Source organism: Corapipo altera, unplaced genomic scaffold (genome assembly GCF_003945725.1).
Source record: "Corapipo altera isolate COAL_440 unplaced genomic scaffold, ASM394572v1 343, whole genome shotgun sequence".
NCBI classification, from domain to species: domain Eukaryota; kingdom Metazoa; phylum Chordata; class Aves; order Passeriformes; family Pipridae; genus Corapipo; species Corapipo altera.
Genome location: NW_020884913.1, coordinates 3,240,575 through 3,262,819, shown reverse-complemented (window position 1 = coordinate 3,262,819; position 22,245 = coordinate 3,240,575). Strand labels below are relative to the sequence as shown.

General features: G+C 44.4%; 1 protein-coding gene across 2 annotated transcripts in view; it reads left to right on the top strand.

Annotated features, from left to right (window-relative positions):
* Positions 1-22,245, top strand: part of RAB11FIP4 (RAB11 family interacting protein 4) — a 117,490-nt gene that overhangs the window by 17,861 nt on the left and 77,384 nt on the right. For both annotated transcript variants that reach the window (XM_027654471.1, XM_027654472.1), the window contains exon 2: positions 18,984-19,071. In XM_027654471.1, the coding sequence (XP_027510272.1) occupies positions 18,984-19,071 (88 nt within the window). The remainder of the gene's footprint in view (positions 1-18,983; positions 19,072-22,245) is intronic.

Sequence of the window (22,245 nt, the reverse complement as noted above, 5' to 3'; positions counted from 1 at the left end):
GTCCTGTGCTTTAGAAATATACACCACTTTTAAAGCTCTATTTGTAATTTTTTTTCCACTTCTGAGAGTAAATATTTTACATTAGTTGCAGGAGTTCCCCTCATTCCAAGTCTTTATTGGTGAGTTATTTGCACAGGATCTGCTACTGTCTCTTTTCTGCTGTTGGAATTTGAGCTTGCTGGCTGTATACTCTGTGCTGGGTGGTGATTTCTTTGGCATATTTCCTTTCTCCTTTTGGCAGGTCCTGAATTTATTTCATTTTCTTTATGAAGTGAAGTGAGAAATGCTAAGCAAAATTTTCTGTGGCTTTCACTTTTATTTAATTAGTGCTTTATCTTGATACTGTCTAGTGTGTAAATCTTGTCCTCTTGAAGACCAGGAGCAGGTGATGTATGGTAGGTCTGGCACTTGCTGTAGATACCTCTCTGCTCAGCACTTGAGTAAATATTTTATGTGACACAAGTTTATTTCTGAGGTGGGGAAGTGGAACCAGCATTACCAGTACCTGGTGAATTCTTCTGTTCAATAGTCATGCAGAATGTGATGTTTTATTGCTGCCACCTGACCCTCTGGATATTCCATTCTCCTTGGTTTCTTACACTTCACCCTTCATTACATGCCTTAAACAGTCCATGAGTTTGCAATATGCTGTGCCTCTGCTTCCCTGTCTCAATTCCAAAAGCTGTATAGGGCAGACTCCACATCAGTGCTGAGCCCATATGCAGGGCTTGCACTGGGTAGTCCAGGTGCTGGATGTGGATGTTGGTCTAATGTCTTGGACAAGTATGGGGCATTAATCTGCCGTGCAGTGGGATACTCTGGAGAGCCACTGTGGAGCACTCAGTGGCATCTAAGCCCACAGGGACTTTTCAGGAGCCTGTGAAGTGGCAGCACTGACAGATCAGCTGCAGGAGCAGTTTGGGGTTTGCTACATCATATAAGCCAAATTATGTTCATTGTGTGCCATGGTGAGGTGGGATTAAACTAAATTATGTAATACCAGCGTTTTTGACTGCATGATTTGAAGTTTCTGTGTGTACTTGAACGTGCTTTCTTGTGAGTGGAAGACTGCAGAGACCTGTGAGTCCCAGTGGGGCATCCACTCACTGGATATAAGGAGAAACACAGCTCAGTTTACCCTGCACAGTCTGCCTGAGGCTGGGGCTGAGGTGTGTGTAAATGCCATTCACAGAGCAGGACACAGAGCTGCAGCACTAACCAGAGCCTAAGGCTGTAGGATAACAACTGATTTTCCTTCTAAATCAGTGACAGTAACACTGAAGGACTGAGATTAGGTAAAAACAGTTGGAACTGTTCCCAGGTTTGAACTGAGAGCACAGTTTTGTCATGTGTTTGTTGGGAGAAAGAAAAGCCTCCAAACCCTCTCACTCATTCAGTGCCCTTGCTAGAGAAGAACAAGTTAATTGTACATCTGACACAGCAGGAGCCTTTCTGGATGTCTTTCAGATGAGTTGACAACTGATAATTAGATGAGAGCTACAGGCTGTCTGTCCTCTATTACTCCAGCATAGCTCTGAATGCTTTCACTAGGGGAAAAACAACACAAGGAGTATGAGAAAATCTTTAATTACAGGGAAGGAAGTAAAATTTGTTGTTCTTCTTGTTGTTGCTTGCTGTCATCCTGTCTGGTCAATGTTAAGTCTTACATCTGGTATAATTGCACGGTGTTGGGAGTGTTGCTGTTGTGTTTCAGGGTGGCTGGAGAAGATCTGCACATCAAGCCAGACTTCTCTCTGTGGTTTTAGCTCCATCAGGACTCACTCAGTTTGCAAGGGCAGAATTTGGGATGCAGCACATCTTGTGCCAGCTTTGGAGGTATCTTGTGCCTGATCTCCTGCTCTCTCTGTATCTGCCCATCTCTCAGCAGTGACTTGAAGTCAATGTTAATGGTAGAACACAAGGCATTGGAAAGTGTCAGATGAAATCTGGGTGCTGTGTCTGCTTGCAGATTGTTCCCAGGTGTTGTGATTTAGCTCTGTGATTCCATATGGACTGTGCTGTGTGTGGTGGGAACATTAATCTCCACAGACCAATTAAATTGCTTTCATCATTGTCCCTAGGACTTTACAGGAAGCCTTTTTCACTTGTGCAGCACTGGTTGTGCAAGAATTGGAATATGCTGTAGTCAAAGTGAGAATGGGATTGGGAAGTGGGGAAGAACAGTATTTTTCCCAGCATGCCATGAAACTTGTGACCCAGACTCAAGTTGGAGCCCTGGAATAGCTGTCCAGGAGGAGAGGAAAGCTTGCACACAAGAACATATTTGGTTGGGTTTTTTTAAATCCAGTTTTACAGCTCATGTAAGAGACCTCTAGCTAAACAGGCTGGGGACTAGATTGCTGTGACTGAATTAGCAGCTATGTATATTTGACTTAGCATCAGAGTGATGTCCTACATCAGTTCTCTGACAGCTTGATTTTGTCTTGTGTCAGAGCTCTCTTTTGTGACAGTTTCTGGCCTGTCCTCAGACTGAAAAAATCCCTTCTTGCATGTCTTATATATGTATTTAGGCCATGTTAAGTTTCCATAAATGGTCTGCCACCAAGACATTAGGGAGTGCAGGGTTTCTAACAGAGCAGGACTGGAACCAGGTGTGTTCCTTGGGTGCTGTGAGCTGCTGCCTGATCCACAGCCAGGCCAAAGAACCATTTTCTTCCTCATACTTCTCTCCCTTTCCCTGCAGTGGTTATTTTTAGAATCTCTCCACCTCTGCATGTCAGTTGTGTTGCAGAAGATGAGAGTAAAGGCCAAATAGGTTCAAACCAGCCAAGCTCAGTGTTTCTAATGGTTTTTATATAACCCTTCATGAGGCATTTGTTCCTTTTCACATGCCCATGGTATATGTCAGCTACCCACTGTGGTATTGTTGCAGTGCCTGAAGTGGAATAACATTTTATTTTTCAGTAATGAGATTCCTTTCACACAGGACTTATTTTAAGAATAGATCTAGGGATAGAGAAGCATTTGCTTGACCTCTGAGAGTTCTTGGAGTGCTGTAATTGCCCCAAGTACTTACTGTAATATATACAAACCTATGTATGCTCACAGATTTGGGTTCACTGCTATGGTGTCTGAGTGTCTCAGTTGGTGTGTGCTTATTATCACTGTTCTGGGGGTTTGGGGAGTGGACATGCAATGAAACTAATGACCTGTCCATGATGAGAACACCAAGTCTGTGGCAAAGTCGTTATTTAACACTGATCTGCTCAAAGCTGAGCTGCTCTTTCAAGAACTGAGACACATTTTGTATGGAAGGAGGTGCTGGGGTGAGTGTGTGTGTGTGTGTGTGTGTGCCATCCAGACCATTTCAGCACAGAATTAGCCTTACTAATTACTTGCCCTCTACCGTAATTGAGTATTTACTTAACATTTGACCTCCTTGAATATATTCAAACAGTCTGAGTTGGCTTTCCTGAGGAGTTCAATCTTCAGCTCTTTATTCAGGCAGAATTCCCTTTATACCAGTTATGCTCACTCTGGAGCAGGGCCAGCAGCTCCTGCCCAGGCTAAACCATGGCCTTTCAGACAAGGCACAGACTTTTTCCATTCTTGCCATTAGAGGTTTTATAAGCACTTGGAGAGTTTTGCCTCAGTGAGGACAACAGCAGCATCCTGGAAAAAAAGAAAAAAAATTCTGTTTCTGTTAAAGGCAGAGGTTTGTTCTAAGTTCAGCAAGGACTAGAGAAAAACACATAAGGAGTTGTGTAGAAAAACTCTTATTCTCTGAAGGTATTTTTCCAGTGTCACAGATTGAAGAAGCTTGGAGCGCTCTGCTGAATGGGTGCAGAGTGAGCACAGATGAGATCTGACTGCATTTTATGTCGCTGTGTCTTTTAGAAAGAGAACTCCCTCTCCTCTTCCCACTTTTATTTCCCATCCCTTCAGAGTCTCACCCTCCCTCCAGGGGCAGCTTCGTGGCATTATGGACTTGAGTGATGTTTCTTGTCTCTTCTGTAAAAAGTTGTTGGTGTCAGAGTGGTTTTGAATGATAAAGGCAGACCCTGGGGCAGTAAATGCCTCAGCTGTGTTTGCAAACTTCCACAGATGAGCAGTCAGTGGATGCAGCTTAAACTACCCTGAAAGGACAACAGGAAGGGAGAGTGATTTTTTGAGAAAAGAATCATATTATATTCTTCTGTGAGCAGATAATTTATTCAAGGAGTGACAGATTGTCTTGTCTGTCTGAGGCACTACCCTGCAACTTGGATTTAGCTGTGGTTGCCACAGATTCCCTTTGCTGTCAATATGTAGGGTATCCAAGCATAAAATGAACCATCAGACCACATCTCAGAGGTGCTGTCTTAGGTTTGAATGGCCAGGATGAGAAACTTTGAAAAGCTGTTGCCTGCACCTGATTCACAGGTGCTCTTAAGGCTTTGGTCTGCAAGGCTTTAATTCAGCACTCTGTATTAGCACTGAATTTATATCTAGATTGTATGTCCAGTAAGATATTAGTAGCTCACAAAGCAAGTGTCTTTTGGAGCAAGTGTAGCCTTTCCTGTTGGAATTGGCCAAATAATTGATCCTGGAATATGGGCACAGGAAAATGCTTGGAAACCAGATGAGAAAGGCTAGAGTTTAATCTGAAAGGTCAAGTATACAAGAATGCAAAATTTACTAAGAGATCTAGTGCAGGAAGGAAATGTCCAAGAAACAGAGCATCCCTTGTGATAGGGAAAGTGCCAAGAGAAGCAACAGAAAATAATGAACAGAGAAGCACTTTTTCAGGAGTCTGACACTTGCAGTTTGCAGTTTCTTCTTGATACACTTCAGGCAGAGCTCCATAGAGCTGCTGATCTCTGTCAGACCCCTTGGTAGGTCTCACTTCTCCTGCTGAGTGCTGCTGCTTGAGAGCAGTTTGACCAAGGGTGGAAAGGACCTGCTGTTAATTGACTTATCCTGGTTCCCAGTTCTTCACCCTGAGCAGGAGGTGTTTGTGTCCATGGGAAGGATCCTGTTCACTTCTCTGTGCAGGGTGGCACCTGTGTCCTGGCTGTTATCCCAGGCTGTCCCTGCAGTGTGCCCTGTCTGTGTGATTCCCTCAGCAGGGCACTCAAGGCTTGGTGGGGATCTCTTGACCCAAAGGAGGTTTGCTCACCTTCCCCTGGTGCTGACACTGAAGGCACTGGTGACCTGGGCAGCACTTGCTTTGTTCCCAACCCATGTTGACCTGCCCAGTGAGCTTTTGGGTTTGTGCAGCTTCAGGCTGAGGTTGTTGGTGGAAGCCTGTCAGAGTAAAACTCTGCAGCTTCCCCTGAGCTCAGCACTTACCATTCATCTTCCCCAGTCCTTTGTTCACCTAAATTCCATAAGATTGACAGTAACAAGGACACAAACATTACCTCCTAATATTTCTTCCCTTTTTATGAATGTTGCCTGCTGTTTCTTTGGCACAGAGACTGAGCTCTGGCTGGTGTTGGTGCTGCCATTCCAAGGTGCACCATTCAGTGGGCACTATGCTCTTCAATTCTTCTTTTGTTTAATTATTATTATTTCTTTATTTTTATCCCAGACAAAGCACGTGCCAGGGCAGCAGCCTTTATAAGGCCTTGCCATCATTATCTGCAAGTTCAGCAGTAATTCAGTTATTGCAGCTTTCTCTAATTCTCACCAGTGCAGCAGTGTAAATAAACAGGGAGCAGTGAGACACATGATGGGAGCCAGAAGCAATTTAGCCACAAGAGTTTATCATCAAGATCCAAAGCACCCTGGAGCAGGGAAATTGCCTCCTTTGCCAGCTCATGGCTCTGACTGTTGGCCAGATAGATGGTGCCCTTTTTTTAAACTGAGAAAATATTCCTTTTTGTCGAGCCTTGGTGCTTCCCCTGACCTCATTGCTGGCTGCAAACTATATGAAAGAGCTGTGCTGATGCTGTTCAAAGAGATGTGGAGCCTCCCTGTATGCAAGGAGGGTTCAGCAGGAGACCAGGGATATCTGCACAGAGTTGTATTGGACAGGCTCTGGTTTGGTTGCTCTGTTTTGAGAGGCATTTGCAAGGCTTTCCTGTGGTCCCTTTCCAGAGATAATTCCTATTATAGTGAAGGGAAAAAACATTTGTAAACTCTGGGAAAGAAGTAGTGTGTCCTGTTCTGTGGCTTCTCTTCCCATCTAAGTCTGCAAAGCAGTGGAGGTGGTGAATTCCTGTTTCCTGAGATGTGTGGAAAGATACCCTTCACATGCAGCTTCAGAACAACAGTCTGGACCAGCATTTCTGAACTCTGGGATGACAGACAGTCCAAACTCAAGAGTACCCTGGGCAGAAACACACAGCTGCTGAGACCAGCAGGTATGAAGGTTCAAATCAGGTTCCTATTTGTAATTCTCAACACTTCATATCTGTACTCACCCTGCCTAATGAGGCTTTGACAGACCTGGCTATAAAGAGGTTTGTTCTGGACCAGTGAAGGTGGGATATGTCCTGTGGTGTAGGGAGTCCTGACTGCTGGATCATACCTGGAGGATGGTGGGCCACTGGAAAGTGGCATCCATCTGGAGAAGGTCAAAGTCCTGGTATGAGACAAGTCTGATTTAAGTCCCACATCATAATGATGCCTTCCAGCATCTCTCAAATAAGGGGAGAAGTGTTTGCCAAGGTTTAGAAATTTATTGCAAAAGCACTTTTTACAGTCAAAAAGCTCCCTGTGGTTTTGGTGATTTATAGATTTTATGGCCATTAAGTTCTCCTAGCGTGACTTTCATTGTGTAATGCAGTACAAGTGGTTCCTGCATCACCTTCTTGCTTCTGGCTTTGTTCAAGGTCAGATTCAGGATGATGCTCAGGGAGTTGTTTCCCCCTCCTGTCTACTTCCCTCCCCTTGTTAACCCTGTCCTGTGAGCATTTAGTGATGTGATGGTTCTATGGCTGCCTCACCACCTCTGTATCCTCCTTGCTGTTTCCCTGCCTGGGCAGCACTTGGTCATTTAATATAAATGCATCCATCTTTATTTATGAGAAATGTGAGCTCATACCTAGAAAAAGCAGCAAGGCTGAGCTGTTGTCAGGTGCAGTGGTTCTCTGTGACTCAGTTTAGATGTTTGTACTTGAGTGGCAGTTGCTTTGTTCTAGATCACCTTCATCCAGACTGCTCCCAGAGCACCACAAACTGTCTCCAGGACCACTTCCACCTTTCCCACGTTTGGCAGGCCATGCAGCTCCAGCCCACCACAGACCTGCAGAGAGCTGTCCAGCTGAGGGGAGACACAGTGCAATCTGTCCAGCACATTGTGTTTGTCTCTGGTGCCTCCAAGAGCCAGCACTGGCGGGGTGCCCATCTCTGTAAGAGCTGTACAAGAGATTGTTATTCCTAATCTTACGGGAAGTGCATGGATCCCATCCAAACCAGCACCATTAAGAGATATGGGAGCTCCTGGCTCTTCAGCAGGTCGCTCTAGGGTGAAGTTTGCAGTGGGGTAGAAGTGCCTCCCTGCTCTTATTGAGGCACCAACACTGTGTTTTGGCCCCAGCTTGTTCTTCCTTCAGCATTTCCCCTCATACACTGACGAAGCTGCAGCCCTGAGGTTGATCACCTCCTGCAGTCAGACTCTTCAGAGAGGGATTTTAAGAAAATATGTACAAAAAGGCACCCAGTCTTAGCCCATCAGCCCTCTCTGTGGGGAGCCCTCCATGCTCACACAGTGCAGACAAACATGTGAAAATGTCTGTGTTTAACTTAGGATGGTTACAAACCACAAAACTGCTTCACTCCATGGTGAGGAAACCTCCCCATGCCCAATGTGGATTGGTTTATTGAACTGGTCCAGTGAAAGGTGTTCCAGAAGGTTCCTTTGGTTCTTTCAGGCTCTCAGCACCCCACCTCATGTTTCATACATAGTCTTTGCTTTGCTGAGCCTTATCACTGAAGGGTGAATTGCAGCCTTGTTGCTGCACCAGGTATCTCCTGAGCACCCGCAGATAAAGCACATCAGAGACTGGCAGTGCACAACCTGTGCTTTTCTGGCCCTGGTATACATCCAGGAATTAGTGAACTGGCTTCTCACACCCAGCACTGCAGTGAAATGCAGCTGGGTGAGGGCCTTGCAGTATAAATCTATTGTGATTTCTGCATTCTCTCCCCTCTTGGTTGTAACTCCTGCAAGGCATCTTTATGTTGGAGGAAAATAGATGCAAGCACGGTTTTGGCAGGTTGAGAGAAGGCAGCAGCAGCAGAAGCTCTGAGTATTTGAGAGCAACTGCACTGTGGAAGGTCTGGCAAATACACAATAATCAGTTTTTAGCCATTAGGGATTTCACAGGGGATCAATAAATTTGTCAAGAGTGTTTAAAGTGGTAATTGTGAAGCAAAGAAGAGCCTGTGAACTGAAAGGCTAAGATGGGGGTGTGAGTTCCTTCTCTGATTTTTAAAGGGGCTCAGCTACTTTAGAAATAATGTTTTACTGTATGTGTTATACCTGGAATTGGGGTGAGGTATAGTGAAAAGGATAAACTAGTCCACTCACCTCTTGTATAGAAGCTCCAAAGCAGAACTGCACATAGACTGACTGGCAGTGGGTAGGGGATGTTCTACACCAGAGATGATATTTTGAGATCCAGTGACCAATTCTTACCTTATTTCTGGGGTTTCTTTTAGGAGAACCTCTCCTGATTCCCTTGAACAGGACCTGTTCTGTTTTGACAGTGAAAGGGTTGGTTGGTTTTGCTTTCCAAGCAATTCATTTTCACTGTCTGCGGCCCTGTGGTGACATGTTGTCATAATAACTACAGGGGACTTCTATTAGCTGGAAAAATCAAAATGACTACGTTTTTGGTCAGGCTGTTTGGTTTGATTTTAATGTGGGGAAAAGTGAATTTACATAGTGATACACAAAGCATCAACAGATATCAAAAATAAATCAGCATATACCACAGAGAGATGATAAATATATACAAGTTGACAGAAAAGGCGAGCTACATTCCTACTAAAAGGCACTGAAAAAGGCAGCAGTAGAAATGAGCTAGATCAAAACAGTAACTTCTTTAAAAGGCTTTAGGAGGAAACAATTTCACACAACAGGAGCAGCCTTGTGGACTTCTGTGCCACACATACAGGCATGAACTGTCACACTCCCACATACAGCTGGACAGAAATGCCTCTCTGGTGACTATTATCTTGATTAACAGCTGGACTGGGAACAGTGACCTGCTTACCTGAGCCTGTGAGATGTGATTTTTCAGCTGATGGAAGTCATCACATCATTACCCAAATCTCTTTTCCAAAATCTGCCTTTCCTACTTAGTCCCTGGGCCCAGCACACCTTGCAGTCCATCTGTTTCTGGATAAAAAGAGAAGGTAAAATCACATGTCAGTAGAGAAAATTACCTTTGTGGCAGATGTTATCTTTGCAATAGTGTGTACAGTGAGCTGAGAATACTGGCTCCAGTCCCTCACTGAGATTCTTACAGCACGAACACTAATTGAAAGCAGATGAATTGGGCACACTTTTTAAACACAGAAGTACAATCCCATTGTAGCTGTGCACCTTTATTTTGTTTCTTTTTGTACTGGGCTTTGAATCTGTCTTCCATTCAGCCTTGTAACCATTAAGAAGTACTAATGTTGACCAGGCTAATAAGGATGCAGGCACAGCGTAGGCAGCCCAATAACATGGAGCACTCTTGTACAGCTTCTGAGGCTGTGAAGAGCATTCATTTTCTGTGCACACAGGCTTTGTGTTTCATCTGTCCCTTCCTACACAAAAATGCCAGCTAATTATCATTCCTTCTAAAGTCTTTCCCAGTGGAGATCAAAGAGCAATGTGGATTTCTACGTGTGGTTTTATACAGTGAAAATCTCCGCTGCGGTTTGAATGACACATTTCTCCAGGGGGGGAATCGCTCATGACACAGGGAACAGGAGGTGTGAGGGGGCTTCTGGGCTGCTGCATTGCCTGGGGCTGCCACCTGAAGCAAGGCACAGGGGAATTACAAAAGATGAACATTGTGTGAGTGCTCTGGTCAGGAACAGCAAGGACTCCCTCCTTCCCTCAGCCCCTGGTAGCTCTTGGTCGGGGCTTCCTTGCTGTCCCCTCTCAGCATTAACAGTCCCAACTCATCCACTGCTGTCACATCCTTCTTATCTGAGCTTCCCTTGGCTTGACGTCAGAGGAGTCAGCTGCTGTTCAAACCTGTCAGCCTCATTCCAGACTTGGTAATTATCCCACCACAGTGAGTGGTACTTACTGCTCATTTCCTCCTCTGTTCTTTGGGGAAGGACGTTATCTCCCAGCCACACTTTTCTAAAGGTTAAGATCTTTCTCTTGAGCTAAAAGCAAGATTGTTCTTTTAATCATACCTTTCTGCCTGATGTTAGTCATCTTAACTAATGTGTGTCTCCCTGAGCTGGATTCATCCCATACTCATTCCTCCCAGGATTTGTGTCAAGGCATTAATTTGCCGTGAAATTTCTTTCATTCAGTTTAATTTCAGGACTGCTGCTCAGGCTTTTTCATTTGAGATCGGATCTCAAGACCTACATTTCACGCTCTGTATCTGTGAGAATGCCAAAAGCCACATTCCCTTTTAACAGCTGGGTTCAAAACTGCTTTCAGGAGACCAGGCTGAGAGAGCTGAGGATGCCCGAATCACACTGCCCTGGGCAGGTCTCTGGCTGGCTCTCAGGCCACTAAATTGTTTTTGGATGCTGATGTTGTGTGCGAGACACAGTGCTGTGTGCTGGTTGCATATTGTTGGGTTGGTTTTATGCATTAAGGAGAGAATGTGACAATAAAGCACATAGTCAGGAGAAGTGACTGTCTGAAGTGTAACACTTGCCTTGTATCTCTGAGGCTGGAAATCCAACCTGTTTGGATTTGCTGGCAAAGTTGGGTGATACGGTATCTCGTGAGTTTGCTGCTGCACTTAGAGGTGGTTTTGACCTGTGAATCAGAAATAAACAAGTGAAGTGCTGGCAGAAAATGCCTTGTGGTGGTTTTGTGTCAGCCCTGCAGTCTGCAGGCACTGCCTGGATTTCAGCACAAATCTGGACCATGCTTGTAGCAGTGGCACTGGCTTTAGGCTCTGGTTTGGTGAATTTTCTGCAGGTTCCATTTGGCTCTGGGTACTGTGTTTTCCCTGGTATATCCCTGGACATCCCCTGATGTCTGAGCTGCACACTGTGACCTACCTACCACTCATGGTTCACAGTTGCTCTGTTCTCTCCACCCTCTTCATCTCCTTCCTGCTGGTCTTTGGAATTTTGCTTGTTCTTTGCATATGATAACACCTCAATTAAAATGTGACTGCAGATGTGTCAGCAGGGAAGGCGACAAGAAAGTGTTTTCTGGCACCGTGTGCCCCACCTCTCTCCCCAGTTTTACTTCAAAAAATGATAATTATTCCAAGAGTAGATCCCATCTGGCTGATGTCTCACAACTGAAAGCCATGAAAAACATCATTCTGTGTCCCTTTATGCTTTGATGAGAACGATCACACACACCACAAACTGCAGAGAGGAAGAATATTTTCACTGGAAAGGAATCCTTGCTGCAGCACTTGTAGATAAGCCTGATGTTATCCAAACATTTTCCTCCTTGTTTAAAGGCAAACGGGCTGCACCCACATGACCACTTACCTCACGTGCCTCTTGAGACCTGGCTATTTTGTGTTACTTATGCTAATGGAGACGATGATGGGCTGTGCCTCATTTTGCTTGTCACAGTTTTTCCTAACAGCCTTGTTTTCCAGGAAGCCTTGGTTGCAGTTCTGGGAGCTGTGGAGGAGAAGGTGTTAATACAGCCTTGCTTATTTTAGCATGTGGGTGAATCAGTGGTTTTAGGAAAACAGTTCAACGTGTTAACCCTTTGTTTCCAAAGCGATGCAAAAAAATCACTGTAGAGTGAACAGATGGCCTGGCATATTTTTAGCCTTGCTCTCTGTTCCCATGGTATTCCAGACTGTGTGGGATTCCCCATAGACTGTTGTAAGATTGGTGGGCCCAGCCAAATGTCTTGTTTTGCAACACAGCATCAGAGGGAAGGAGGGAAATGGAATCCTGTTCAAATCAGCTCTGTTCAAGTAGCTAAATGAAAGGCTCTCACATAATCATAGATGATGGGGGAGACTGTAGAGAGATCCTGGTCTTGTGATTGTGGTGCTTGCTCATTGTCAGCTGCTATATTAAGTCAGGAGGGACAAAATAAATGTGAAATGCTGTTCTAATGGTATTGCCTGTATAAACAATTGATGCATCCAAAGGTTTAGATGGTAGAGGAAAAACTCACCAGGATTTTGGTGGTCTCTGGCTTGCAGATAGGATGGGGAAAAGTAGTTTCTGAGGCTGTGAACTGTGTACTCTGAGGAAGTTCTGAATACATAATTCCAGGCAATGATCCTTTCTCGAGTGAGGTCAGATTCAGAGCTGTTCACAGGCATTCTGTATAAGTTTATTGGTGATTCTCTGTGGTCATAAACCATTTTGTTCTGTAAGCAGAGGGGTAACCAGTGAGGTATATGGTGTGAGAGAAGGGGTTCCTCAGGTGTAATGACTTTTGGATCTCAGCTGTGGTTAGAAATTCTAACTGTAAGGTATGAAATATGGCAAGAATTGTATTTGTTGTTATCCCAAATTAGGTTTGTGTCATCGTGTCTATTAAACACTGCAAGTGATTTCTCAACAGGGAACAGAAATCATAGCATCAATTTTCCCAGCAATGCCTGGATTTCTGTTTTGCACAAACATTCATTGAAGTTCATGGAGTATTATGTTCTCCTAATAGCTCATTAAGCATATTAGAATGTTTTAAACAAATTCATCCCTCATGTGTTCTCTCTGTGCAGTACCACAAGGCTCAATCTTTTTCCAGAAGATAATAAAATGATGATGAAAAGGGTCTGCCCAGTGGGGCAAGTTTCACTGCAGCACAGCACAGGTTACTAATACACCATTCCTGATCCAGCAGTTCAGCTGCACTCACCATCTGTTGCCCACCTGAGCCCAGGTGATGCTTACACAGAGCATTAATAACACATGAACAGCAGAAGCTTTCCTTTTTCCTCTGAATGCCCTCGGCCACCTGCAAAGCCTCTGGAACCACCTCTTTCCTTCTGTGCCTTTGTAATTCACTGATACACTTCACACACTCCTCAAAATGCCACATTGTGGATGTTTTCTCCATCTGGGTAACTAGTGGGTATTTTTCTCCTGCTAGATCAAGGCCCCAAGGACACAGTTCATATTTGGAAGATGATGCAATTCCATGTGTTAATGCTAAACCCAGGAGAGACAGTGAATGGGCTCCCTTGAATTCGATGAGATTTTTGGTATTGCAGCTGTTAGTAAAATGATGGATTTGATAAATTTGGGAATTTGCTCAAAATCAAGGCCAAGATTATTCAACAAATTTGCTGATGTCATTTAGGATACAGCCCCCAAATCTGCCCTCTGGCTGGTGAATTGGGGATGCACAGTTAAAGCAGAAAGCGAAGCAGTCGTTTCTGTTTACAGAAAGCTTACAGAGAAGCCAACTTTCAGGCTTGAAGCCTGCAGATAAAGGGGCAATGACTGATGCTTCAAATCAAAATTCAAAGCCATTGTTTCCAACAATGATGTATATCCCTGCATGCTTTGAGATCAGACGGCAGCTGATGGAAATTCATGACGCCATTTGCCGGGGTGTGAATTATTCACACAGATCCCAGTGGCAAGGGCAGGCAGTTTGTTGGACTCCTGATCCCTAAATGCTGCTCTTCCACTCCTTACACATGTAACTGGGAACATGGTCCTTTGTGTGCTTGGAGGGTCAAGTTCAGGGAGAGCATCAGGTTATTTAGTGTGATGTCCTGAAATGGTGACAGCACAGCTTTTAACCCACTTACTCTGGGCTGGGTAAATCTTCCAGGTGTATCTCACTGTCTTCTCAAAAAGCCTCAGATGAGGAACTCCATTTCCTTTTTATAGTCCCAGACCCCTCCTGTTTTATAGTTCTGATGGGTAAACAATCATGGTGATATAAAAATTGTGCTTTGCTTTTAATTGTAATTTGTTCAGTTTCATTTTGCAGATAATGGTTCTTTATGGCTTTCCTCTGCTAGACTAGAGAGTCTTTTAGAACAAATCACCACTTGGTTTCCCTTTTGCCAAATTAAACAGAAAAAACTCTCTTTGTTTGGTTGCATAAGGTGTTTCCACAGCATGTGAATTGTATGTCAGTTCTCTGCAACCTGTCTGGGTTTTCAGCATCTCTTATGACAGTGGGTACCACAACTGTGGGAGTGTTAGTTTCTCCACTGCAATGTAAAATAATTTCCCTCATCTTGCACTGCTTCCCTGAAATGCCAGAATATCACAAAGAAGTCTTGTTCTTTTCCCCTCTCTCTGTAAATCCCAGCTCATCAAAAGACAGCTCTTGTGTCTGAAGAGCTCCAGCATCCAGGACCACATCGATGCTTAGGACACCCAGGGGTGTTTAAAGAGCCAGGGGTGGCTCTTGGCACACGTAGTGGCTGCACTGCCTGGCCCTGCTCAGCTGGAACAGGTCCTGCCTCTGCCTTTTGTCTTCCGTGAAGGTGTAAAATGACACCCCTTCCCCAGAAGATTTCTGTTAAAATCAGAGCAAGTGCAATTCTGCTGCTCCCTGTATAAATCATGTGGGAAGCTCTCTTAATTCCACCCTGCAGCATTTACATATTTAATCTCCTTTTGCTGTTTCTTGAGGTTTCTCACCAATGCTCCTGCCTCAGGAGATCCTGCCCAAATGTCGCTGCCGCAGCACAGCCTGACATTTCCTGCGAGTGCTTGTCTTGCCATTGTCACAGCTCCCAGGTGCTCCCTGCTTGCACTTCAGGGTGGGACGTGCTCACAGGCTCCTGCAGCATGAAGGCAAACTGCTGAGACGAGGTGTTTATTTCAAATGGCATCTTCTGGCTGTGACTTGGATCCTGCTGCAGGATTTCAGTGAACAGAGTCAGCGTGGGGTCCCTCTGAACTCTGTTACATCTAAATCTTACAGATTTCTGTGTGTTAACAAAATCTCTTCTGTGCTGGTCAGTTTTGGAAGCAAATTAAGTGAGGTCAGTAGAGGTCTGAGTTTCTTCTTGCCTGGAAATGGAAGCAGGATTTAGCTCCAGTCAGAAAATCTTTGCTGGAAGAAGTGCCTGGCTGCTTTGGCAGCATCAGTAGGAGAGCTGGCCAGGAGTCCTCAGAGGGTTCCTTGGCTATTCAATACCTGTATTGAACTCCCTTGCAGGAAAAGATCAGTTCCAGTAAATCTCTTCTGAGATCTGTCACTGACTTCTCCTCCTCTCTCCCCTTCCTCCACTCCCTCTGCTACGAACATCCCTTCTGTTCTTCTCTTTAAAGTGTTCCCAGCTTCCTTTGATGTGTCAGAAGGCAGCACGGGGCAAACACCCCTTCCCAGGGCAGTCAGGATAGCTGGGAAACCCAGCAGAGATGAGGAAAATGCTTTGGCTGAAGTGAGCTGTTATTACAATGGAGAAACATGTTTGCATTGAAAGGATAATCACCATTCATCCAGGCAAGTTAAACAATACAGACAGAGGTTTGGTTTTCTCCAATTGTTTCCCAAAGCAAAAATGATTTATGTCTTCTCTCTGAGACTATTGGATGTCTGCTGAGGGGTTCATTAGAGAGACCTTCACAGCTGCCAAAAGAACCAGCTGGATTATTGAGCCTGCAGCTCATTTTTTCTGTCCTTGTCTGCTTCCTACAATGCAGAACTAGTTTGCAATCCAGACCTTGTTTGTGGTGTGTGAACCACATGGTGGGGAACTGCTCTGTGCAGTGTCTGTCCCCAGCCCAAACCACTACCTCTAGCTCATCCTGATGGCTTATGATGTTAAGCTCTGGAGCACATGGTGTGTTCCCTGTGCTGCCTGTAGGTATCACAAGAATCACACAGTCATTTCAGCTCTGGATTTTGGCAGCAGTTGGTTTTGCAGTCCTGTGTCCCCTGCAATGACATTAGCAGTTTATTTGGCCACAGACTGAAACTTGAGATTAATTTTAAGTAATGCCTTCAGTCTGGAATTAACTAGGAAGAGCTTCTTGCCTTGTCCCAGAAAACTGCTGGTAAAATGCATGATCAAGTGCACTGCAGGCTCAAAACTCAAATATGCAGGGATTTATACATGTGTGTATATTAATGCACAAACTCTTTGCAAGTATCCACCCAAATGTAGGCCCAGTTGATCAAAATCTTATAGCCCCTGACCTGTGCTGGGAGCTGTGGTGATTAGCCCTAGCTGAAGATCTGAGCACTGCTGGCACTAATTCCATCAGCCTGTTCTGTAAATTCTTCGTCATCTCTGGCACTGATGTCAGTTATTTGCATTGTAAAATCTAATTGAAAACCTGCAAATTAGATTTAAGGGAAACTGGAGACTGAAGCACTTTGCTCAGGTGATAATTTCATTTACAGTTAAGACATTGCTTAGACCTGAATGTGAACGTATCTGTTCCTCCATAATACACACCCCCAGGCATATAACATCTTATTTAATTTGATTTTAAAAGTGTAATTGTATATATCTGAGCAACAAGGTAGACTAAAATCATTAGATCAACTTTGAGAAATAAACTTAATGTGCCAGATTCACTGGGAACACCCAGTGACGCTACTGTGTTATAGCACAGTATGTAATAGTGTAGAGGCTTCCCTGCTGGCTGCAGGAATCTGTACATTAAAACCTACGACACAATTTGTTGCCTCTTAGCAAAGGCCCTACAGGAAATAAAAATCTCTAAGGCAACCCTGCAAGCATCTGAAATGGTATTTACTGACATAGTGAGGGGAGCTTGCCATGTGTCAGAGAGTTAGAGGCTGACCCTGTAACCCAGAAGGCTGGTGTCTGATTAGATGCTGTTGCTGTATCCATGAGGGGACAGATGCTCAGCTGGTGGCCACACCAGGGTCTTCATCAAAACCTGAGTTACACCAGGTGACACATCTGCCACGTATTTAAGCTGCTACAGCAATCAGGAAGATTTTCAGCTGCAAAATCATGCTGCTCCCATCCTCAGCAGCTTGCTTGATCCTGCTGCTTTGAATGCACCACCAAATTGCCTGAAGAAGGACATTTCTGCCACTGCTTCATCCTTCTACAGCACCAGTGTTGCTGGTGAAGGTAAGCAGGGGTAACACTGACCCAGCTTTTCCATGTCAAATGTGTCTATACTTCATTGGTTTCGGCCAGGATTTCCAGCCAGCCTGGGGTGCATTAACCACACATTGCAGTTTCTGGTGAAGTGGCTGTATTTTGGGAAAAGAGACATGTCTTCTCCTGCTATAAATTAATGGGGCTTCAGTGATCTCTTGTGATACCAGGGGTAGGAATTTGGTCGTGAGTCACACAAGAACATTTGGGTTCTGCTGCCTGGCTGGCAGGGCTGCAGTTCTTGAAGTCTTCTGCAATATGGAAGTTTTAAGAAAATTTATAACTTGTCCTAGGCTCTGAAATCATCATGTAGCTCCTTATTTGCCCTACCTACATGAGCTGATTTTTTTATTTTCCCTAAGAAAAGGAGAGGGGAAAGGATTCAATGTAAAGGATCAGATCATGCCTTTCTCATTCAACAGAGAATTTTGCATATGAGTAAAAACTTTGTCATTTTCTCATCCAGATTTGCTTGTTCTAAATGAGCCCTTTGGCTTATCATGGCATTTACTGGCACAGAGGGAATTTATAAGCACTGAGAGAATCTGAAGGAAGAAGTGTCATGCGCACACATTAGTGCATTATCTGCAGGGCTTTGAGAAACTGCTGGGTTTTAGAGCATGTGGGGGAAAAAAAAAACACCACACCAGAAAATTGAGAAACTGGGTCATCTGGATTCATTTGCTGCATCTTTCCAGCTGGGCTTTTGTTGCTGCTCGGGCTGACATATCTGAGCTCACATGGATTGTGCTGCACTAGGATTGTACAGGGTCCTGCGTGCCTGCTCTCCCTGCCTCCTGCACTCATCCTGTTCCTTCTCCTGGGGGTCTGCAGGGCCCAGACCAAGGTCAAGGTTGTGCTGCAGCTGGTTGTGAGCTCTTAGAGCAGCCAGAGGGTCCCTGCTGGGTACTACAGGCAAAGCCACAGGCACACGAGGGGACTGGGTTATCACAGAGAGAAAGCCAGCTGGGGGGTCAGCACTGCCCCACCTCCCTGGACTGTTTTGCCTCTCACTTCTTCTTTTTCAGCTGCTTGTTTGCCCATTCCTTTTTTTCCAGGCAGCACAGCACACAACAGCCTCTCCAGTCTAGGCTGCTTTTCTCCCTCTATCCCAAAACCCTCTTGAAAAATCTTCCAGACAGATCTTTTCTGGGGCAAATGCCACTTTTGTGGCTGCGTTTAAGTTCAGTATAATCTCATTTTATGGTGAGTAGTGATCAGAAAGGATAAACTGTGACGCTGAGATTGTAAGCAATAAGTACATTGCTTATTTGCATTGCTTATTTGCATACCCTTCTCTGTCTCATCACATGAATATATTTTTGGACTGCTAATTTTCCTATACAAAAATCGTATTCTCTGCTGCATCAAGGAAGTTTTGTTTTATCCCAAATGCCCAATGAGTTTTCTCTCCTGTAATCTGGATTTTTCAGGGAATGAGACTGCTATGGGTTGTGCACATTTTTGTCTGTCCTTTCTCCTTCCCAAAGAACTTCTGATAAGAGGGATGGGGGTCACTGAGGTTTTAAGTTCTTAGGAGCTCCATGCAAGAGCTTGCAGGGAAGGAGATTCTGTTGGCACCCTGCTCTGAGATGAGAGGGTAGGTCACAGATCCACCACTTATTAAGCTCTTGAGATCCACATAGGAGAGTATTGAGTCCCAGCTTAAGAAGGTTTGGTCAGAGCACACCTTACCCAAACAAAGACATTATTTCTCCCTGCAGAATGATTTATTGGCTTATTCAAGTGAAAACTACTGGTATACTTCCACTTGTGGTCTTCTGTAGAAGACACAGACTCTGTCTGAGCAACAGATGATATACCAAGCTCAACACATATTTTCTGATCTTCTAGGTGGAAAAACTGGCAAAGTACTTGGACCCAAATGATTTGGGAAGAATCAATTTTAAGGACTTCTGTCACGGAGTTTTTGCTATCAAAGGTATGTGCATATTTCTTAAAAATAATCCCCTTCAGTTCCACTAATGTTTCTGTGGTTGCAGAAAATGTAATGATCAAAGACATTCTCTCTTTTGACTGTGGTTATTTGTAGTGACAGTAGAGCAGATCTGGGAACAGAGCCAGGATATTTTTCCTTTTTGTGCATCTCATGTATTAATGGTGAGCAGTGCTGGAGTTCCTGCATCCACTGGTGCTTGTGCATTGGTTTACTGTTAATTTTTGTCAAAATAAATGTGATATGGTTTAAAGACAAATACAGCAGAAGAAAGAGTAGCTTTGTGGTTAGCAGGCAGTGCCCAGGTCTGATACTTCCAGGTTCTGCTGTTGATTTACCTCAGGAAGTTAGAGACCCCTCAGGCTTTAGTTTCTCTTCTAGGAAATGTAAGACTATTATACTCTTCTTGAGGGATCTATAGTTAATTAATGTTTTCAGAGTACTTGTGGTCATATATTGTGGAATGAAAAGGGTTAATTACAGGTTGGCCATGCAAGCCCTGAGGATAGAGACCAGGTGGATCAAATCACCTCCTTTGCAAGGAAACACAGCCCTGGACAGAAGACACAGACATTGCTGTGCTTTATAGCTTAGCCAAAGGGCAGCAAAGAAAACACTGAAGAGGCACTTTGGCTGCTGATTAGTTTCCTAACTTCCCATAGTGCAATTATCCACCCTGTCCTCTTCCAGGCACATGGGATGTCCTTTGTAAAGTGCTGGAGTACTGTCACAGCCCAGAGGCTGCACTTCAGGGACAGGGTGAATGTCAAAGTGATCGTGGTGTGATTCTGGGAGAGGCCTCTGGAGAGTCTGCTATGATGAGATTATTATGAAGCCATAACGATGCAAGACCATAACACCACAGTAATTTTAATTAAAGTTTATGGCAGCCAAAGACAGTGTGTAATTAGGTAAAATTACAGTGAGAAACTGCTCTCGTCCATGTTCTTGGAGACACCATCCAAGGTGACACTGATGTGTTTGAAGAGAAGGCAAGAGAAAGCCCAGAAGGAAAGTTAATACCTTAGTGCATAGACGCTAAAATCTGTGCTGGAGGTTTTCCTTGAGCAGGAAATGCTGTGGCAAACTGAGTTCTAGGTTAAGGAAGACACAGGCTCTGTAAATCACCTGGTAGTTGTCTGTAATTCACAGTCTAAAGACTTGCACAAATGCACAAAATATGATCAGGAAGGGATAGAAGTGACCCAGAACATCTCTTCTGTAATAACCATGCCCTTGTCCATGGTGGGCAGTTCCCTCAGTGATGGAGTGGGCAGCTGTGTTTCCTTTACTGGGAGGGACAGTGTCATATTGGCAGGTACCAGAGAGTGATGGTGCCCTGGGAGTTTTCATCCTTGCTCATCTTGTGGGAACTGATTCCTGTATTCATATCCCAAGGTCTAGTCCTGCAAAGATGTGACTGAACCAAACTCTCTGGAATACCTTGTACTCCACGTTTATGAATAGCCTAAAGCTCTTACACTGAGCAAATTATCAGTAGGGTCCAGATAATTTGTGTAATGGTTATTGGGGTGGGGGGTGGTGTGAACAGATGCAGAGAAACCACCCAATCCTGCAGCACCACCCAGAGCTCCCTTTGCACATCATTAGCATTTCAACACTCACCCAGTGTCAGTGATAAGTGTGTATCATCACAGCAGCAGCTCTATCTCTTTCTGATAAGACACTGTGCTCCGTGTTTTCACAGCATCTCTTTAGAACAGCTGGTTCTGTTGCTCACCTCACAGCATGGAAATTTTATTGGTCTTTGGCTACCAGCCATGTTTTCCTTAAAAATGAAATTGCTCATGTTAAAGTTCAGGAAGGGTACGTCAGCCTTTCAGAATGGAAAGCCTCCACTGTGTTGTTACCTCTCATTTTGCAGTGCAGCCACATCTCAGGGGTAGCATCAGGCTTGTTATCAAACAAAAGCAATTTGTCTTGGCAGCAACAGATTATAAATATGATTCTTTGACATCTCAGCCTATTACAATGGTTTGAGGCAATCAGATTAATAGAGCAAAATGAGATGCTACTGTAAATCCAGTGGGTTTTTCAGTAATGAAGCTGTGCTATTCTTAGCACTGGAAGCCAAATATTGAAATTCAAGTTCTGCTATCCTAATGCCTTGCTGTATTTCTTATTTATGAGACTTCAAATTAATTTGTCTCATAGTGCTTTCCTTTATAGTGTGCTGAAGAAATTGTTTGCTGGCCAGAGGTGATACAGTGTGAAGGTTTTTTTGGTAGTTAGGTGCCTTGAATTTATTTAAATGATGAGGGTTTAGGCATCTAGAACAACAGATTCAGATCAGAGTTGTCCTCTGATGATGTTGGTTTGAGCATTTCATATCCAGGGATGGATCTGAGCAAAAAGCTAAATGTTGGAACCTGAAAAAACCACAAACATCAGAGTGTTTAATGCCTGCTCTGTAACTGGTTGGTAGCAGCTCCTGCTGCAAGGAGAAACTCCTATCCCTGGATCTAAAATCTGCAGCTTGGCCTCTCTCCTCCACAAACCAGGGCACTGTTCACTCTTGCATGGGCAAACAAAAGGTGTTGTGTTCCTCTGCAAGTGGACATCAAGCCTTGCCCCCTCCTTAGTACTTCAGGGCTGGGTAAACCTCATGATGTAGGAGTCGTGCACCTTCACAGCAGCTGATGGGACCATCAGGTGTAAAAGAGAGTTAATTTTCTTCAGCTGCTGAGTAGCAGGAACTGTGGAGAAGGATGGGCTGAGGAGTCTCACTTGTGAGGGACCCTTGGAAGTGATGGAGAGGACTTTTTCAAGTGGAGGTAAATATGCTGGAGAGGAGAAGTGTGTTGGAGGAGGTCGTTCCCACCGTGTCTCTGGGGGTGGAATACTGGACAGGCATGGTGCTTGCTATTTATGGAGAGCTTTGCTTCTTTTTGCGGTCTTTTGTGGATTAAAGGACTTTGCTTCAGCATCTGTGCTGAGCCCCTGCTGTCTAGGCTGCTTTCCCTGAGCAATTAGGCTCTGCCAGAGCCAGGGGCAGAGTTGCCATCAAATTTAAAGCTTTGCAGCAATTTCATTGGAATGCCAGAATACGAAGGTTTTACTCCTGCTGAAGCTGCCCTGTTTATCTGCTCACTGCAGGACTTTATTTCTAATAACTGTGTCTGTCTGGAGAGCAATTGC